We start from the raw sequence: 21,662 nt of genomic DNA, 5'->3' as shown, positions 1-21,662 counted from the left end.
CTGTTAACATTTGCACCATTGTGTTATGTGGTCAATTTCCAGTTCGGACCCTTTCTGGTCTCCGTTAAATTATGTTTAAAGATATAAAAAGGACAATATTCAAGAGAACCTTTCGTGAATATAAACTGTTGGATTTATAGTACTTTTTATAACATTTTGAAAATGCATGACATTAAAAAAGCTACTTTTTACAGTATTTATATCACTATGTCAGTATTACATTTCTTAAGACTGTAATTGAGAAGAAAGATTGAAAACAGGATATCTAGATATAAAATCACTTATATTTTGCAAAAATGGTGTTAATGGTCTGTTGTGGCAGTTATTACATTTATAAAAATAGTGCATATTAAAATTGTGTACTGTACTTGAATTAAAAGATTTATATCAATTTAAAATCTATTAGATAAGCAAAAATAATTATAACTCTTTTTTTATCTTGACCATACAAAATATAGGGCAGGCTAGAAGAACATAAAAAGGTCTCAAGATTAAGATAAGCAAGGTGACAATAAACTTGATATTTATTCTTATGTTCTAGGCAATTCTTTGTAAATTGCGTGAGAGATGTTACAGAAAAAATATGATTCATGATCAGTTACCATACTGATTTTCTTAAAGTATTATGGCTGTCCAGAAAGCAACATATATTTTTTAATTAGAATTTAAAAAATTAAAAACCAATTTATATTATAAATATTATATTTGTTGTAAAATTATATTATATTTTAAAGCTACATTCTTCAGCAATTTGTACATAATTACCATAAAATGTTACCATAATATTACATTAGGTTTTCAATACCATTTCTGTAGAAATCTGACATTGGCTTAGGAATTTGTAAGTCTTCATTTCATTGATTGCTTTTATTTTTGACAAAATTGACATGTATCATTGAAATCTCATCCCCAATTATGATATAATTGGTAACTTTATTACCATTTTTTGGAAGGTAAATGCTGTAGGCAGCCCCTGTATCTTTTGGCAGGATTTTCTATTGCAGCATATTTTTTATTATGTCACAGAGAGCAAAATGAAAGGTGCACAGACTGCAAGAAAAATATAGCTGTATGAGAACAGAGTGTAGGAACATGAAGATGTCTACAGGGATCTAGACCTCAAAATGTTCTGTTTAATATCTATTGACTGAACACAATGTACCAAAATATTGCCACAGCAAGACTGAAATTTCAAGAATCTGATTGTATCAACAATGGTTAGATGCATTGTGAACCGGAAAACTTAGACGTTAGTTACATAATGATACAACACTCAATATATTATTTAGTTCTTATGAACCAAATAATATATTGAGTTGATACATAAAGCTGTAATATTTGCTTCATGATAAATAAATATTATTGGTTTGCTTTATTTGTTTAAAGATATAGAGATTTTCTAAGATCTCAATCTCTTGATATTTCAAAATTCAATTGTCTATCTCAGAGCCAATTCATGGAGATGAGCAGCTCGATCTGGCCATACAGCTGTCCCTTCAGGAGAACACAGAGATGTCTCAGTCACAGTCCGAGGAATATCAGAAGACCAGTGCCGATCTTACTGTTGACTACTTTCTTAAAAGTTTGGCTGGTGAGCTTCAACCATTTATTTTCACTGCAATTTGTAGATATCGATTGTAGTAGATTATGAACTAAATCTCAGGAAATATTTTTGAGAATTAGTTCAAAAACATGTTCTAAAGTGAAGTACTTTCCTCCTCTACAATGTGTGATAAAAATATATCAATTCCTATAAGACAACAATAAGAATTGTATTAAGTAGAGCCAACTCTTTACTACTGTTTACCTCACTTGTGCTATGTAAGCAAGGTCCAGGGACTGAATAGACAATGTCGGATTGACAGGTTCCCCTTCCCTGTAACCTTGGCAAACTTCTTCCCATGTTTCATACAGAATACATGCTACACTTTTCCATAAATTTTGAGTTACTGAATAATAAAATTGTCTAAGATGAAATCACATGGTTGCATCAAATTCTAACCTATTTATTCTAAGATGAGGGAGCCATTTACAAAGATATTAATTTGGTAATATTATGAAAATATACATTTTTGTTTTAAATATTATTAATTCTAACATGATGTTTTTGTTACTCAATACATGTCCAATAACAGTCTAAAACATTATAATACAAAATCTATTTATTTTTCTTGTATGTACAAACCTTTATTTGCATAAAATAATCTTGTAATTATGTATTATCTCTATTTATTGAAATAAATAAATTAATTCATTCATCTTATATTTAAGGAGGGTAGCTACAGAAATTTATTATTTTAAAAACAGAAAGATAGAGTCCAGTTTGACACTGATAAAAATGTGGGTAACATGGAACACTAGTAAATTCAGCTTATCACTGCTAAAACTGGCCTCATAGCTAACAAAAACATTTTAATTAAAGATGCAAACAGCTTTATTTAATGAAAACGTTTTATATTACAATTTATAGAAGTATATTCATATCTCTCACATATAATTTATATCATTAATAACATTTTGCTAGAATTTATTATTCTCCAGTTTTGAATAAGGGTTTGCAATACATCTTGCAAATATTAAAAAAATTAAAGTTATCATTGTGCCTAATATTGTTTCAGTTAGCATCAAAATGAGCGAGTCTTTTACTAGTGTGAAGTCTCTTCAGCATTTTAAATTTGTGTTATTTGAGTCCACATCTTCTTAAGGCATCATTTTTGGACAACTTCTTTGTTGGTGTCAAATCCAATGGACTTTTATTTCTCAATGCATCCAAGCATAATCTAATTAGCACTACATAACTGTTTTTTTTAATTAGTGGTACGTCAAGGTGGTATTATTGGCAGAGTGACGTAAAGCCAGTAAATCAAGCCAATCCAGAAAGTTCTTGTCTGTGTTTGTCAGGATTTAGATTTGTCTGCATATTATCTCAAGAATGGATTGATAATATCAATGCTATATATTATAATAACAGGAAAATTTAGTACCAGAGTTGATGTATTGAATAATAATGCACAATCTAATTTCGAATAGCAAAATCAAATATAGTTAAGCTATTAATAATAATAATAACTTAATATTGAAGTACAACCCAAACAAATACTTGTGAATCCTGACATTTGTATCTAGGGTACACTATGTACTCAATGTGTTTATATCTTACATCTAAGATTACTTTCAAGAAATATCATAGCATAACTGTTTCCAAAGCAACATTATTACAGCACTGTTGTTTACAGGTAGAGACATCGATGTGCAGAACCTCAACACTTCTGAAGGCTCTGAAGTTATTTCTCCCCCACAGGACAGCCTGTGGAGCTCTAAGACATCTGATAAAGAAATTCTATCTGGGTATTTTCATTATAAATTTCACCATATTATATTTCTATTAGAAAAATAGATTATTTAAACAAAACTTGACTGACACCAATTATTAATGATGAGGTTTCAGTGATTTTTAAATTCCTGGGAGACAACCATACGAGTATGAATTGGTATTTAGCCAAAAAGAAGTGAAGGCGTTAAGATCAGTAAATCGCTTTATTTTTCTCAATTAGATGTAGACTGATCACACTCAATCTTTCAGTGATACAATAAAACAAACAATTTTCTGTACTTCAGTAACAATGGCAAATATCCAAATAAATTATGTTATCTTCTTGTTCCTTTCATTATCAAAAACAAATATTAAAACAAAGACTACTCCATCTAGGATGATGACTGAGAGAAATACAAGACTATGAGGAATATACTGAACAGAGAGGTATGGATGGCAAAGAAATCTTATTTCACAAATATGTTATCCCACTATTTAGACCCTAAAGAGTTTTGGAGGTGTATACGCCAAGGTGGTGTTGTTTCCAATAGAGAAAATGAGCTCCCAAATGATCTGGAAATCAATTTATGTGAGAATTTTATGAAGCGGATAAGGAATTAGAAGTATGTTACTGTACAAGCAAATGAGCAATATGGAGCAATAACCCATTTAATTAACAGAACTTGAAAAACTGGAAACTTTCCGCAATCCTGGAAGATGACCATTGTCCACACCTTCCCAGAAACACAGAGCTCTTCCAGTGTAAGTCAGTTAAGACCAATATCTATTTTGCCAACCATATCAAAGATTCTTGAAAAGATAGCCATAAGACAAATCGTGGGACATGCGCAAATTGAAAATTTGCTACCTACACTGGTCAGGTTTTCAGCAAAATCAAAGCACTTATACTGCTCTAGTCAATATATAGCAGATTTGCTTGCTGTAAAAGATGAAGGCAGGAGTAGCTCTGGTTTTGCTGGATTGCTCTCAAGCGTTTGATTCGTTGAGCCATAGTTTATTACTTCCTAAGCTCGGATTTTTAGGTTTACTAAATTGGACACAAAAGTTTCAGGTCTCCTTCCAAAAGTTAGGTGAATCCCTCAAGGCAGCTGATTGGGTCCGATTTTGTTCACATTGTACATTGCAGATCTTTCCTCCTGTGTTAAACATAACAGTGTACATGCATATGCAGATGAGTGTGAGCTTCATCTAACCTATGAGTCTGTTGAATTTTGCCCGGCTATTGGAAAACTCAACGATGATCTTGAAAGTACATGTGAGTGGTCAATAAAACATGGTCTCAAGTTAAATCCAAAAAAGTGTTCAGTGATCCACATGGCAACGCAAAAATTGCAGGAGGAGAAGGTGGATATTATAATTGAAGACACAGCATTGAAAGTGAGCAGTGTTGTCAAAACACTTATACTACTACTAGACAGTATACTAGGGGTTATACTAGACAGTAACATCACATTTACTGACCACGTCAAGTATGTTTGTCAGAAAGTTCTGGGAAGACTTAGGGGTTTGTACAGGTATAAAAGTAATTTACCACAGGAATTAAAATTGCAACTTGTGCAATCTTCGATTTTTCCTGTTTTTATTATTGCTTCTCTGCATACAGCAACAGTATCTCGAAGGAGGATACTGGGCGCATAAAAAAATTGCTAAACACTTCCATGCGTTTTTCTACAATATATGATGACCAGAGCATGTATCAGCCTATCGAGATGCTGTCAATTTGATGCCAATGGAAGCCGTGTGCAGGGTGCAGACCTGCTGCTTGGTTAATCATATGTTCACCCTGGAAGAGCCATAGTATCTGGCCGATAGACATCGGCAGATAGACATCTATGTTCATACTCAGGAGAGAGAGGTCGCTCTTTGGGACACACAGCAGAACGACCAGTTTAATTTTCCTAGAGTGAAGCTGAAAATAGGTAGGAAAAGTTTTTCCTATTTTGCACCAAAACTGTATAATAACCTCCCCTGTAATTTAAAGTACTTAAAGGCACTACATTTAAAGCCAGAGTAAAAGGATATGTACGCAGAACCTGCTAAAAGCTTTGGTAATCAGATGTTATTATATTTTTAAGATTATTACTTTTATTTTTAATTTTTTATTGTAATTTTAGTTATATTTAGTAATAGGTTAGATTAGTGATGAGAATTGTTCTACAAAATAGACGTATATGAGACACGCTTGATAATAAAAAGGCATTTTTATTTATTATTTATCTATGTTCATAATTTTCTGGCTATTTTTGTACAGATAAAATACTTTTTTTGTTATTCAGGCAGAGTAAAAATCATGGGCTTTTAGAAAAAGGGGGTTAAGGAATATTCATTGTTTTTTTTTACTGGAAATTAAATGTTTTGTAAACAAGACAAGTAAAAGGTTGATAGGATATATAAGTGATAACCTAAGAAGACATAATTGTATATGGTTGATTTTTACTAAATAAGTAACAAAATGTTTAACCTCTTTTGTAACAATCTTCTTCTTAACACTCTTAATTAATCTTAAATCCATCCTGCATTCATAAAAGTATTAATTCATGTTCATCATATTGTACAGAATGTACAAGGCATGTTTTAAAATGTTAAGACATGTCTCCCACAGTCAACATTTATTGCTGTCAGCTATAATACACGTAGTTAGCACCTCCACTGTGGCTCTATAGTGAGCAATCTCACTAATAAGCACCGCCTTAATGTGTCTCCTGCAGTCAACATTCATTACTGTCAACTATAATATACATAGTTAACACCTCCACTGTGGCTCTATGAGTAATCTCACTAATAAGCACCGCCTTAATGTGTCTCCTGCAGTCAACATTCATTACTGTCAACTATAATACACATAGTTAACACCTCCACCGTAGCTCTAAACTGAGTAATCTCACTAGTAAGCACCGCCTTAATGTGTCTCCTGCAGTCAACATTCATTGCTGTCAACTATAATACACATAGTTAACCCATTCACTACGGTTCTATACTGAGTAATCCTGACATATCACACTAGTCAGCACCATCCTAATGTGTTTTCTGCAGCCAACATGTTAAATTACTCTACTATTTATTGCTGCCATCTATAATACACGTTGTTACTACATGCACAGCTACTCTATACTGAGTTACCCTGAGTTACCTCACTAGTCTACACCATGTTAATGTGTCTCCTGCAGTCAACATTCATTGCTGTCAACTATAATACACATAGTTAACACATTCACTACGGTTCTATACTGAGTAATCCTGACATATCACACTAGTCAGCACCATCCTAATGTGTTTTCTGCAGCCAACATGTTAAATTACTCTACTATTTATTGCTGCCATCTATAATACACGTTGTTACTACATGCACAGCTACTCTATACTGAGTTACCCTGAGTTACCTCACTAGTCTACACCATGTTAATGTGTCTCCTGCAGTCACATGTTAACTCTGAAGCTAACAGGCATTTAAATATGTTGTAGTGGCAATCATTTGAGATCATTGTATAGTTTTTATTTTGTTTTCATAAGTTTTGTATTTTAAAAGAAGTGTATCGTATTACACTGTATGACCAAAGAATATACTCATTTCATAGCACTACTGTACTTTGATTAAATAATTAAAGTAGTGCAGCGTAACAAGACAAAGAATTTCACATCTATATTTTTGAAATTAGTACATTCCTGACAAATAGTAACTCTCAATACTGCTTGTTACTTAGGATCTCTCTGATAGTATTCTTTATGCACAAAGTATAAATTCTCTATGATTCTTGACTGTGTCATGTAGGGTTTTGAAAATCCTCCTCTGTTAACAACAAATCTGTTGTAAATAGATGGAAAACTCCATATGTGGCCGAAGACGGACACTTCGAGATTGGAGATATCCATGAGACAGGACTGTACAATGATCCTGATGAGTTCAACAGTGATGTGGATGCCAGACTGCTTCGAAGATCTCAGTCAACTGGTGACCTGGTTGTGGGGAGTAGCAGGATGGCCACTCGTACAGAGGAGCCCAGGTATACTAATATTCTCTTGGTTACAATATATTTTTTCCAAAGTTTCCTCAAAGATTAGTTGAATACATTTAGTATCTATAACTTTAAATTATTTACTCTACTAACATTCATGTTGCTTAATTCCCGTTTTATATATAAGAATTATGGAAGAGATCAGATTTCTTATATATAAAACTTCATAGTAATTGACCAATAAGTAACTGAATACGGTCTACAAGAACATTACAGTAAAAGTAATACAATGAATAAAATTTTATAATTACATATTTTACAACATTGAGCTGAGCTTATTTTACCTCCTTTTTAGGTATCACCTGGACTCTGACCACTCAAGTCAACATGAGGAACGGCCTGAAGAGTTGGCACGGCGTATCCTGGCATTACCAGCCTCTAGCAACCGTCACTCGCTGCTTGTTCAAACTAGCGGTGGGAGCACGGCATACTGTCAGAGCTCACTAGAGGATACATCAGATTCACTCAACGCAGACCTCGAGGTTTGTGGAATCCTTGGGACCTCTGAAGACAGCAGGATGGCAACACTACCTCGCAACCTCGGCACCATAGGCAAGAAGTGTGCTCTGGATCTTGGAGACTCCATGGCCGTTTGCGACCCCGAGGCCCAGGACTGCTTGGACAAAGTGGAGGAATTCCCCACAATCGATATCCCAGTGGACCCACTTCCACCTCCTGTATTCCAAAATTTACCCACAGTCAACATAAACTCACCATTAAACAAAGAAACAAGCCCAGCAAATGATGATTTGAAAGAAAACAAGAAATCTGATGAAGAGAAGACTTTACAGCCAAGGAATATGAATCCCATAATGGAGGCTCATCGGAAGGCCTTTCGAGCAGCAGGAGGTAAAACATCTTCCAACAATTTAAGAATAAGGATATGTAATAAATCACCACCAAAAGAGGGGGAGAAAGAGAAAAGACCTTTGGAAACAGATAGTTCAAATGAATATGAGTCTGAAACTGGCTTACCCAAATCACCAACTCTATTTATTTCTGGAGTATCTATTAGTAGAACTCCTGAGCCAAAATCTCCTGCATTAGCCGGACGTCAATCTCGATCATCTAGCCTTACAGCTTCCCTTCCCCCTCCCCCCTTATCCCCTCTACTGCCCTCCCCTTTGTCAATGTCTGTTGCTCATTTGAAAGGGTCTTTGAATTCACTGAACTCTTTAGGTCTTTCATTCTTGAGAAGAAAATCTCAAGAACCCACTTCCAATACAAAGGCTGAATTTAGCTGTACTACTGAGTCACCACTACACAAACAAAATGAGAATCCAAAATCAAAATCTGCCAGCGAACCAGAGAGGGAACGTGAGATGTTCCGATTTCCAAAATCATCTACAGACGGAGCTCTGAGCTCAGTTCTACACATCCAGGAAAGTAATCTGAGCTCAGATGATTTTCATGAAGCTTTATTCCTTTTGGAGAGATCACCCAAGAGCAATCAAGGGTCAAAAAGGAGAAAACGCAGCAAAAAGGAACGTCAGAAGGACAAGGAAAATGCTTCTTCTGCAAATATAGTGGTTCCAGAAGCCAGTTCGGCTCTTTGAGAATCGATCACCTTTTATGCCACAGACTTTAAAATAATAATGAGAACTCGTACTTAATGACATGTAAGCTTTTAAGGCATCCCCAACGCACAGATGAAAATGTTTTTGTTGAGTGTTCACGCAATTAACGATCGTTGTTAGACATTCAATACAGGTTAAACGATACCTTAGAATTAGAGCTATCTGCTTTCGATCTGTGCCTAAATACCACTAACATTTTACTCGTAAAGAATTAATTGAAGCTAGACATTAATATATTTTTCTTGTCTAACAATTATAAAATTTGTGTGACTACTGTGCAACATGCAGTCGAAGAACATTTTGTAACTCAATCACATTCGATTTACCACCTTTAACCTGTATTGGATAACGTTTTAGTAACATAATTACGATTATCAAGCTAGCACTGGCTTGTGTAAATATGTACTGAATTAAACTTATAAAACAAATCATAATCGATTAAAGTTTATACTTTGAACGTAAGCCTGTTGACCAATTATATCATTACAATAATAATTCAAATCGTCAGTATTTTTTTGTATGAGAATTGTTCATCATAAGAAGACTGTCGTTAAATAAACTAAATTATCGGCACAAAATCTCTAGCTGTGATTGGTAGTGAGTGAAGCACTAGTAGAGTTTCCGCACAATCACGTTCTAGGTTAGTGCAACAACTGCCAATGTCTGTGAGTGTGTATGTTTTACGACTCCAGCTATGCTATGTTTTATCCTAACAGACCTTCAGCTACTGTTTCAAAAACAACACGGTGCTAAGTAATTATAATTTTTTATCAATTAAAAAAATCTTATTCTTCTGGTTTTTGTACTAAATGATCACAAATTGACTGTTTTAATCAAGTATTATATTATTTTCAAATTAAACTAAAGAAATTTTTAATTTTTATGGCTCTACCAATAAGGTTGAATTGCAAATTGTTGCTAAACAAAGTATAATCATATTAGATTGTACTTAACAAATTTATTATTTTATATTTAGATAAATTAGAATAGATTCAAATATTAAATATAAATCTTGTAATAAAAGATCTCTACTTCAAGTTAATCAAATATCTTCAAATGTATCTGTACCATTTTCTCAACAAAAATATATCATCAATAACGTGATGAATATGTCAATATATATTGAATATTTGCAAGGTATTTTAATTAAAGAATGATGTTGGAATATATTAAGGTTGTGTGAATAGTAATAATAAAAACTAATTTACTGTTAAATACATTCATTATTGAAATGGTTTATGAAGTGGAGATTTGAACACACTAATTTAAAAAGTAATAAATCAATATACAATACAAATTTACATAAATGAAATTATTCTTATGGAAACTAATCTAGCCAACATCATGAAAATTAATAAATATTCTTAAAGTTTGAATCTTACCATTTGAAAACTAATTAATTTCATAAAAATATAATCTAGGACAGATTAGATAATAATACTACAGAAGTGTTAAATTATTTTTTTAAATTATAAATGTCAAAACATAATCAAGGGACTTAGTTTTACTAACTAAATTTAATGTTTAAGAATCTTTACACTTTCATGACAAATAATATAAAATGCATCGAATATAACAAACATACCAAGATTAATACAATAAACAGTCAGACAACAAAGTTTTTTTCTACTTCCCCATTCTGCAATTGAGACAGAACTACTATATGACCACACAAAGGGTCATTTTGACATGACTAGATCAACGAGACCTAGTGCATGCAATGGCCATATGCTTTATTTATGTTGATAGTTCTGTGTTCAGTAGGAGTAGCATAATTTATATTACAATTTTATTCAGCACCACTATAATATCCAACATTTGTAATATTGATTTCCACTTCAAATTAAATAACAGAAATCACTGCTTAAGTTTGAAATGTAGGATATTCACACAGCCCTAATATAGCCGATATTAACAGACTATGAGTTAATTACAAATTAAATAACATTATAAAATATTGATTTCTGATTATTTTAACAAATAAATTTTACACTCAATGAATTAATTATGCCAATACAGTAATCTAACAAAAGTAATCTTCTAGATTTTCTGAGCTGCACTAATCCTTATTGGTATCCAGTTACAAAGTTTGTGTACCAAACACAAAAATCAAGAAAATTAAAAATATTAAATAGCTGAAAGTCTTTTAAACTGTAGGCTATGTCCATTCTTTTTATGAAAATGTAAATAACGAGCTAGGTCTTTCATTAGTTAGATTTTTACTGGACGGTTAGTGTGAGAATTTTGTAATAATCTATCCTAATCAGTAAACCATCCCTGAAACTTAAGATTTACTAAACTTAAAGTTTTTACGAAGTTATTGAAAAATAAATAACAGCTTTAATAGCCAAGTTGGTCTAAAAATCATTCACATTAAGAGAGCAAATTATGTATGTAATTTTTAAATGGACATAGCCTATTTATATACAAATTTGTACTCCTGTATAAATGTTATACATTCATCATGACATTTAAAGAAACTAATATTAAATTTTGTAGTTATTAAAATTTGAATGTTAAATTTATTCTCTTCACAGACCAGATATGAAATGTAATGGAGAGTTTTTTTAATCTGTGTTTTTTATAATTTACAAACACTGTGGTATGTATTCATATAATTTAATTATTGTCATGCACTGTAAGATCCAAAAAGTATATATAGTATCAATTGAATATGTAATCAAAATCAGTATGTCTGTTATATATTAGTTTTATACCAATATGTTTATTTTTTCACAATCCTCCATAGATCAAAGATGTTTTAATTTGAAAAAGTGTGTAGTTACAAGCTCTAAAGCATTTTTATTTTTCTGAACTGTATTTTTGTTGTTGTATTATGTGCCAAATCCTGTCACATTTCCAGATTTTATATTATAATTATAGTTAAAAGACTGTTGATTAGGGTACTTAAAAATAACATAGACTGGGTTATTACTTATATACCAGTTAAACATTTTTCACTTGTCAAATTTAGTGCCTTCCCCAATCCGAACTGTTGTTCCACTTTGTGTTGTCAAACAAAAATTGAAGACCGAGAATCAATTTTTCATTAGTTATGACTAAGTATAAATAATGAACACCCTGTGTAAAATTCGGATTAATAAATATCATGTGATGTAATACAACGAAGGTTTCGGCTAAATGGATTAATGCCTTACTTTTCATAGTTTTCTTTTTTTAATTTTATTAACTTTTTTTAGATAAAAGCCATTCCTTATTGTTACATAATATTACCTAACAAAATTAAAAATTTATAGAGAAGAAATTTTTACGATTTTTAAATGTGTGTCTCTTTTTAATATCATAGTATATACTCTAACTTCAACACAAGTTTGAAGACCTCTTTTGAGTTGTATAAGATTGTATCCTTACTATTGTTGAGTTGTATACACACAGTGGTATATTCCCTTTACCAACCCATTGGTCTACTAGTTTATATAGCATCAAAACTAAACAACCAATCCAATTAATTTGATTTAAACATGGAGACTTCTGCTTGAAATTGTATTACTATAGTTGAGCTTTTTTTGAGAAATTTTAATGAAACTAACGGATTTAATACATGCATCCTAAAATGTATTTTTGATAAAAAAAATATAAATATATAAAACTTAAAAGTGTAAGTGTTGAGACCTTACTTTTAAATGTTAGTTATTAGCACGCAAAAATAAATAAGGGAATTACCTTTTACTCTCAAAGAAATATCCCAAATATCTTCAACTCAAAACTTGTGCAATTCTGTACACTCACTGTTTGTTTTCTTTAGTCGGGTGTCTCTAAGCTGATTGTGTCTTTATTTTTCCCTTCCTACAAATGTGTCAGTCTCAAAAGTAAAATTATTCCATTCCCATTATTCCATAAATCACAGAAACAAAATTAAGATTGAATAGTGCTGATATTTTGTGACTAAACAGCAAATATTTTACTGACGAGATGATCTCATCAAAGTGTTTTTATGTTAAATATAGCTAGCAGCGTAATGTTCTCATCAAAGTAGGCCAGTAGGTTAAATATCCATTTAGAACCAGTCAGATATTATAAATGTTGAAATAGGCCAATAGTTTAAATTCTAATTTTAGGCCATACATGGTCAGGTCTTTTGTGACATTTTTATATTTAACTGTTACACATATATTATCTTAAATTCCCAATTCAATGTAGCTCAAAATTTAGAAACACAATTTGATGCAGAGGTTCTAAAGTTAAGTGAAAAGGTAAATTAATAAAGTCAGAAATTCTTTTAATGAAGAAACTGTCTATGTATTTCTGAAGAGAAACACATTATGACATCAGACCAAAAGTTGTGTTTGAGTTTTAATATTATAGCAATAGACCTCTAACATGACAGTAAAATTCCACAACTAATGTTTGCAAATTTGAATCCAGTCTTTATGGCCCACTGGGCACAAACTCAGAGTAGATTTCCTTTTCAGTTATAGACCTGACATTTTAAAATGTACTGGCAATGTGCCACTTGGCTTTTGTACACAGTAAACTTCTGGAAAAGCTTAATCTCTACAAGCTCCACAGCTTGTCTAAATCAACTTTTAAGGAATTTTGTTAAAATCCTTGAACATCAAGGATATTTGTACATATATAGTGCTGGCCATTGGGCTTTGCCAATTGCAAAGGGTAAGAACTTACTCAATGCAATATACACGCCAGTTTTGTTCATTCATGGACGTACAGGATTCTGTAGTAGAAAACTGTTTTGTTCCTGAGACTTCACCTTCTTTGCTCCAAAAGCCACTCCAAAATTGAATATATACTGCATGGAACATGCATACCAATTTTGGTTAAAACCATTCAGCAATAAACTTCCAAAGTAGTTTTGGCTCTAATATTTGCACTCCCCTATCCCTTGACTACTTTTGATTTAATTAGTCCCAACAAGGAACTTGAACCCCTTCACGATTTTTACGTAATATGTTCATAGCATTGAGGTGATTACGCATTTTTATATTATTCCTGTCTTTCTGTTGTCTGCCGTAATATTGTGCAAGAGCATTTCTATGACAAGCACGCGTTGTACAAGTAATTCTGCTATTTTCTACTAGATGTCAGAACTTCCTTGGTCCTCTGTCAGGAGTGTTTGCACCTTGGTGAGTTTGCTGTAGTCACACAGTGCAGACAGGCTACAGTATGCCGTTGTTGTATTTCACCAATCCTGGAGTATTTTATGTTTTTATTTATAGTGTGTACTGCACTATGGAAATATCTGACACACAAATAAATGATTGGCTTCATTTGAATTTAAATAAAATAATGTATCTACAATAGCTAAAAATGACAAAAATTTGAAAAAAGATAATAAAATTAACTTTTTTGTAAAAAAAATATATATCTAAATTCTAAACATGTAAAAAACAAACAAAATCAGTAAAACACAATGTTAGGTACAAAAACCGTTAGGGATTAATGAGAGAATGTTTATGTAACTTCTGTAGAGATGCATTAAGAATTGATGCAGTAATAATGATACATATAGATAAATGGATAGAGATTCGTATGAATAAAAATGTTGCTATTAGTAGATTAGAAATCTACCTAGAAAATATATAGTGTCTGGCTAAGAAACACTAGTCAGGATCACTCGGTATACAGTTGTAGTGAAGGTATTGAAATAAATGTTGTTATTTTAATGGCTAGATTTGGCTATCCACAACTTTATTGATAAATACTGAAAACAAAAACACTAAAATAGAACAATCCTTAATATGTTTACCTAATATGAAAGATAATGTTATTTTTAAAACAAAACTAAAAAAGCATTTACTTGTTAGCTTTTACAGGCACTAAGTTTGACATATGTGATTGGACATAGATTTATTTCATAAAACTTATCATTCATAATCGGTGAGTGTGTGTGTTACCATAGAATAGGCTTAGGATGTACCAGTACATGTCTGTCACTAAAACATTAAGTTTATTGCTTCAAAAATTACAGATCAAAGTCTTATTATTGTTTTCTCAATATAATTTTAACAATAATTGTAACTGTTTAAATAAAATTAAAATAATTTGTCCTTAAGTTTCTGGGACTGAAGTGTGGTTTTCTAAAACATAATCTTTTATTTGGAAAACTTTCAAGATAGGAAATATAGTATATTGAATTTAAGTAATTTCTGTACTGAATATCAGGCATCAATCTACATTTGGAAATTTGATATGCTTAATATAATTATACCATAAGAATCAAACAATGCTAATATAACAAACATTTCTTAATGTCTCAAATTGATTACAAGTAAAAGTGTTTGTTCAAAAATGTTCAACATATAAACCTATAACTCTCATAATCATCCCAAGTTAAAAAAATAGATAGTACAAATTCATGAATAGCAGAGTGAAGAATAAGAATACTAGACTTTCTTCACCCTTTGCTTGCTAAACCAAAATTTTAATCATACAATTTTTTAATGTAAACATGGATTACGTTCTGCATAATTTTAAATCTTATTATTAAAAATCTAACGTTTTGGTACATAAATATTACAAATTTAAGATCTAATTCACAATAGCAGTAACAAAATGTTGTAATTTACCAAACACTCCGTATTTTCTATAGATGAAAACAAGAAATCATGGGCTATAATTTAAGATAAAGTTAATATATTATTAACTTCATAATATTATAACACCTTAAAAACATGGGAGAAATAGCCTAAAAAGGAAGTTTTCCTTAAAGCGTGAAAACAAATAGTTAGATTAAAACATTGGTTAAGCGTAATAAACAGTAGTTACTAATATTTTATAATTATGTACAGCAATATATAGCTTTCTATTATTTTTAAATTTTTTAATGCATATATATATATATATATATATATATATGCATTATCATATATATATATATATCATCGTATATATATATATATCTTATAATATCTTATAAACGTATATATATATATATACGTTTATAAGATATATCTTATAAATAAAAACGAACGACAAAATGTGTTGCCAAGTGCTAATCTCTGGAACGGCTAGACCAAATTAGACTAATTCTTTTTGTATAATATGCATTGAAATCTGAGAAAATATTATATGAGGAGAAAGATTTAAAATTTTACCTGGAATAAATTTTAATTTGGGAAAATTTTATTATTTATATTTTATAATCCAAATTTAACTAACGCCGCTAAACAGCTGTTAACACTTTAAGTTGAAGTTTGTCAAAGAGTCACAGACATTTATTTACAAATGAAATTGTAGAACAGTGTTTGATCAGTAGGGATGCAGATAGCAAATAAAAAGTTAATATCTAAATTCTACTCTGAATTGCGCTAGTGACGGATTTAAGACATTTAATGCATTGTAAATATTATTTAAATACTGTTACCGAACCAAACTTATATGCCTACAAAATCCTTTCTTTTCCACACTACAGTCTGAGAAACAACAAGACTTTTATAACGCAAAACCTTACAAATGATTATTTCGGAATATTGCATGAACTTAGTCAGGATTTCCCCTATTACCGGAAGTAGACAAGAGGTTGGCAGAAATTCCCTATAGGCCGTAGCAATTCTTTTGATCAGTGCAACAAGGCAAATTAAACTGTGGCACTGAAGTGAATTTAAGTGGCTGAAAGTAGGCTTTTCAGTCCTACAAATGCATATATGTTTCTTCATTAGGACAAGGCAAACTCTACTATGGTACTGGAAATATCTAAGGCTGGGAGTATATGACAGGAGTTAGAAGTATATGCTTTTTGGCCAAAGCAGGTTTCTGAAACCTATATATTTGTATTTTCTTGATTGATGTAACAAGACAGAAAATATAATACATGACGTTGTATATATAGTTAATTTGAACCAGAAATACTCCTACACGTGCAAAATACGATATAAGAATCAGGTTAAACTCTTGATACTCTTACCCATGAACATTTAAATAATAACACTTGATGTATGTCTACTTACTTTTAAAAAATTCGTAGGAATCCACCATATTACGTCAAAGGGCTTTAACTAAGCAGTATAGGGACTTTGATTTTGAAAAGTGCGTGCAAAGCCGTGGCCAAAAACTAGTATATACAAATATATAGAACTACATTTTTTAAATTGTATTTTTAGGTCTTTTTGGTTACTTATATTCAACATTTTGAATAAAGCTGATGAAATTTATACTTATTGTTGTCTTTTTCTAAAAGAAATGTTAGGTGTAAATCATAAGCGGATTTTTATGGAATAGACATAAACAAGCAATATTAATAAAACTTAATTGCTTGTAATTTATAGTTGTTTTTTGAAATGTTTACATACCAGAAATTTATGTTTTTGAACACTCAATTGATAAATATTTTCATACAATCTCAATAACTGAGATCATAAATAGTCCCTTCAGGACTTAAGTACAAATAACTGATGTAATTAAACTGACTTGTCCTTCTCCCACACGTTCGGAAGCATCCTATAATTGGCTGGTTATCCTCAAAGGGATAATATATCTATAAAATATATATATCTCACTAAAATTACTACTTTACATATAATTTAATAATTATTAACACAGCAAAACAAAAGTGAAAAGCTAGATGGCAAAAATGAAAGGAAGTGATTCAAGAGCAATCCCAAGAGTGTCTACACAACACTCTCGCAAGCTACTGCTAAATAAGGTAATACTGGTAAATGCTGGTAACCATAAAACGGGATAGAAGATTTTTTTGTTCCTGCGTCAACTCAGGTTGATCCATTGAAAATATTTCAGAAGCCCAAGTTCACTTTAAAAAATCTAATAAGAGGCCAACACAATGTCAAACAGGTTCAAAACATGGTTGCTAAAAAGCTTGAGCAAGAAATTAAAATATTGTCATTCCCAATTTTCCATACAGTTTTCACAACAATACATGAATCTTGTTCCTGGCATAACATGTACTGGTCTCCTCAAGATAGAACCCTTTGTATTTGTTGAAACATAAGAATGTAAAGGACCAAAGACTAGTATATGTCTACCATAGATTGTCTTTCATTTTTTGTTCTGTTGTCTCTTATAGTTCAATGTTTTATGAGCTATAGGTAGTTCGACCATTCGAGTGGCTATACTCCTTTAACTTAGGCCTAATCTAAAGACTTTTATTAAGAAGCTCTTTTCACATTATTTTTATTGTAGGTTCTTCTCGCTGGCTGACTCGGTGATCATGAAAGGTAAGTAAGTAGTAGATTTTATTTAGATGTATAATAGATTATAAATGTTAGGTCTCACTAAAATAATTGTAAACAGAAACATTTTTGTATAAAATAACTGTTCTTATCTAAAAAAAAATGTAAATTAACATTTATGAATGCCAACAGGCATAATTTAATTTTAAATAGAGACTTACACAAGAAAATACTCATACGTTTGTTGTGGCAAAGCAAATAAATGTACATTAATATTTTCTATAAGTAATTTCAATAGGGTAGAAAATAGGCTGTTTACAAAATTAAAGAAAATACTCCTTGTCTAAAATATGTTATTATTTAATGTATTTGCTTTCTATCACATTATTATGATGATTCTTTTTATTGTACATTATATTATACTGATAAGTTTATTTTGAGTTAAGTTCAGGATAAAGCACACAATGAACTTATTTATCCTTTGATTTTGTAACAATCTGTGAGAAGATATGCCATTGAATGCTAAGATTTGTTGCTGCTGGGAGTGTCTAATTGCACACTCTCTAGCAGCAAATAACAGAAGTATTAATTATAAACATATTACACTAAATATCTTATGTGAGCAAATTCTGGCAATATAAAAAATATCCAATGATTAAATTAAATTAATCAAAATGAGGTTATTATTAGAAGATTTAAATACAATTAGCATGGTAGTGCTATCTACAAAAAGGATAGATTTTTGGGTGAAGCTCATTACGGGAAGGTCTGAAAATGTTTCTTATTATTTGTATACTAAAAGAGTCACCTATTCCATGCACTTTAAAGAATAGAGATATGGAATTATAAGTGTTAAGTGTAAAAAGTACTTACCTACAAAATAAACAAGTTTAATTTTAACTATAACTTTAATTTACTAGGGTATTTTGAGAAGAGCTGAAGGGTTTTAAGAGTCAGTAAAATTAATGGTTTGAGGTGAGAGCAGAAACTGTTAAATGTGGGAAGTACTTTACATACAGTGGAAGAAAGTCCTTCCTTGCCATATAGCTACTGTCCCTATATTGTACATGAAGTTAGATAGAAACTGTTTTAAAACCAAAACCTTTCAACGCTGAGTGACTTTTATAATATTTAAATATTAGATAATTATTGGTTTACTTGTTAAAATGCAAATTCCGTCTTTGTTGGTTGTATTTACCTTACAAACAGTTTGAGCAACTGAATAGATATGGGTTTCATATGTTACAGATAGTAATGATAGCTAATGGTGGTAAAACATCACAGCCTTTGCTACTTAAGGCCCTTGTACTATTATTAGCCCACTGGTTGCCACTACCACCCTACTGTCTTTTAACATATGATTGTATTGGACCTTATTACACTAGGGCATCAAGAGGCACAGCTGCATTCCTGGGCATTGTTTTTAATGAACCTTATCGTACCAAGACGCACTATGAGATTGTCATGTAGACGTTGTTCCATCAGTCATCACTGTCTAAGCACTGAGATTCTCTATATAAGTTGCGCCACTAACCACCACAGTCTAATTAATTTTAGCAGCATAACTCAGCGACCTAGTGTAATACTTAATGATTAATACTTGTGCTCACTTCACCAGTTTATTTATTCACCTCTCAACCAATGCACGAGCAATTTTCACCAAGCATGTAATTTTTGTAGTATGTTATACTCTGCTAAATCCTGGTAAAAATTTGATTTAAGACTTGAAAACAGATTGATTTATACGATTCTTTTCTACTCGCTCCAACATGAAATTAATTTAAATTAATTTCTTCGTGACAGCTTCGGCTTTTTGACCTTCTTGTTGGTACAAATAAGAAAGGCTCAGACCTAAACAAAATACTGATTGAAAATCTATTTTGTGTTTATCAAGAATCGAGATCTTTATTCATTAGTAAACATGCAATGATGCAATAGATCATATCATTACTGTGATATAGAGAAATCTCAATAGAAAAAAATTGTAATACACCCTCATATGATAAATTAAAATAAACTATCCACTATGCTAGTTTTGTTTATTGTGTGCTTATTATGAATGACTCTTACTAGTACTTAGAATAAGTTATTGATTAATTTTTCTCTCTAAGAATTAAACATTTCAAATATTGATTCCATTAAGAAACATTATTTTAGTTAATTAAAACAAAATATTTTAAGTACCTAATTTAATTAAAACGATAATTTTAACTGCTAATATATTGCTGAACTTGATGCATTTAAAATTTTTTAGCAAATATATTGCATATAATTTGTTATTAAGTTTAGTTTTTACAACCTTCAGACCTATGTTTAATAAATAAAATAATTTAAGTACTTCTCTGAGGTTGAACAGTTTCTAAAGTTATGCTCTACAGGATTAATTTCTTAGAGATAATCTCCTATACGTAAAAAAATTCTGGAAGTGATTTGCACTGTCACAACTTTTTAGGCACGATTTATTATTAATCAAATTTAACATAACAGTAAAAAAGCAATGGAATCACAAAGTTATATAATAAATAATTCTATGACTATAATTATTGCGGCTATGAAGTTGGACATTTGATAAAAACCTGTAAATTTTGTTGCTTGGAAAATTCTATTATAATTTAGTGGAATTCATTGTAAATTATATTTACGATTTGGTCTGCCAAGGATCAATTAAATACTCAGTATTTAACTTTTATTATTAAAAATATCCCTTTTATATAGAAAATAATTTAACCACCTGTTCATTTTCATAGCCATTATCTAAAAAAAAAACAACCTAACAAAACATGTAATCTAAATTTATAGATGGTATGCTCAAACTTTAAAGTACAGTAGATATTATTTTAAGCCATAGGTTACTTTAATAGGTAGGATTTTAATATGCTACTCACATTCAAATCGTTACCCAGTGCCAACCTCCCTGAAACCGAAACCAGAAAACTCACCAGCCGAAAGCCAAATGTGGACATTTTGTAAATTATTATCTTAGCGGTAGTTACAACTAAGTGATTATTAAATTTACGAAAAGCGCTTCGATACTGTTATTTCTATGTTGTTTGTTTTGTATTCAAGTAAAAATAATATGTTGAATAAAATAAAACTATATTGGTCACAAAGAGGATTTATTTTCCCAGTACTTTCATTTTTAACCAGTACTATCACTATTCATCAAATTCTGTGACTCAAGCTATCACATTGGGTTGATATTTTAAGGGAATGATTGGAAAAACACAGCAGAATATTATACAACTCTTTATTTAAAAAATAAGTTTTGTTGAACAAATAAATACTGGTTGTGTCTTACTAATAACTAATATCAGTAGGTTGTCTACTCTCTTTGTTTTATGTACAGAAATAAATTGTTAAGATGTCAAATTTTAACATGAATTTAGCATACTGTTATTTTGGCTATAATTGTTTTCTAAACAAGGATATTGTGCCTTGCTCTCCACCTCCCTAGGTAACTGTAATCTGTTACCTTGTGTAGCAGAGTTGCTGGAATCTGCAACTCCTCAGCTACTTATCAGAAAATCAAGTTTAAATTTATATACATTTGAGGTTTAAGTTCAGTCTCATTAAATTTTGAAAAAGGGCACTCCAGAAAGAAGGAGTATGTAAAAGCGAGTCGAACGCTCGTACC

At 31.0% G+C, this 21,662-nt stretch overlaps 1 protein-coding gene across 4 annotated transcripts in view; it reads left to right on the top strand.

Annotated features, from left to right (window-relative positions):
* LOC124367494 (ankyrin repeat and IBR domain-containing protein 1-like) overlaps positions 1–21,143 on the top strand; it is a 72,753-nt gene extending 51,610 nt beyond the window's left edge. For 3 of the 4 annotated variants that reach the window (XM_046824353.1, XM_046824361.1, XM_046824371.1), the window contains 4 exons: positions 1,448–1,591; positions 3,237–3,348; positions 7,150–7,335; positions 7,643–21,143. In XM_046824353.1, the coding sequence (XP_046680309.1) occupies positions 1,448–1,591; positions 3,237–3,348; positions 7,150–7,335; positions 7,643–8,903 (1,703 nt within the window). In that variant the 3' untranslated portion in view covers positions 8,904–21,143. The remainder of the gene's footprint in view (positions 1–1,447; positions 1,592–3,236; positions 3,349–7,149; positions 7,336–7,642) is intronic. The other variant, XM_046824381.1, reaches the window with a different exon arrangement.
* The last annotated feature ends 519 nt before the right edge of the window (positions 21,144–21,662 follow it).

This window comes from Homalodisca vitripennis, chromosome 1, assembly GCF_021130785.1.
Source record: "Homalodisca vitripennis isolate AUS2020 chromosome 1, UT_GWSS_2.1, whole genome shotgun sequence".
NCBI classification, from domain to species: Eukaryota; Metazoa; Arthropoda; class Insecta; order Hemiptera; family Cicadellidae; genus Homalodisca; species Homalodisca vitripennis.
Note: the sequence above shows the minus strand (reverse complement) of the source record. Positions and strands in the feature narration are given on the sequence as shown.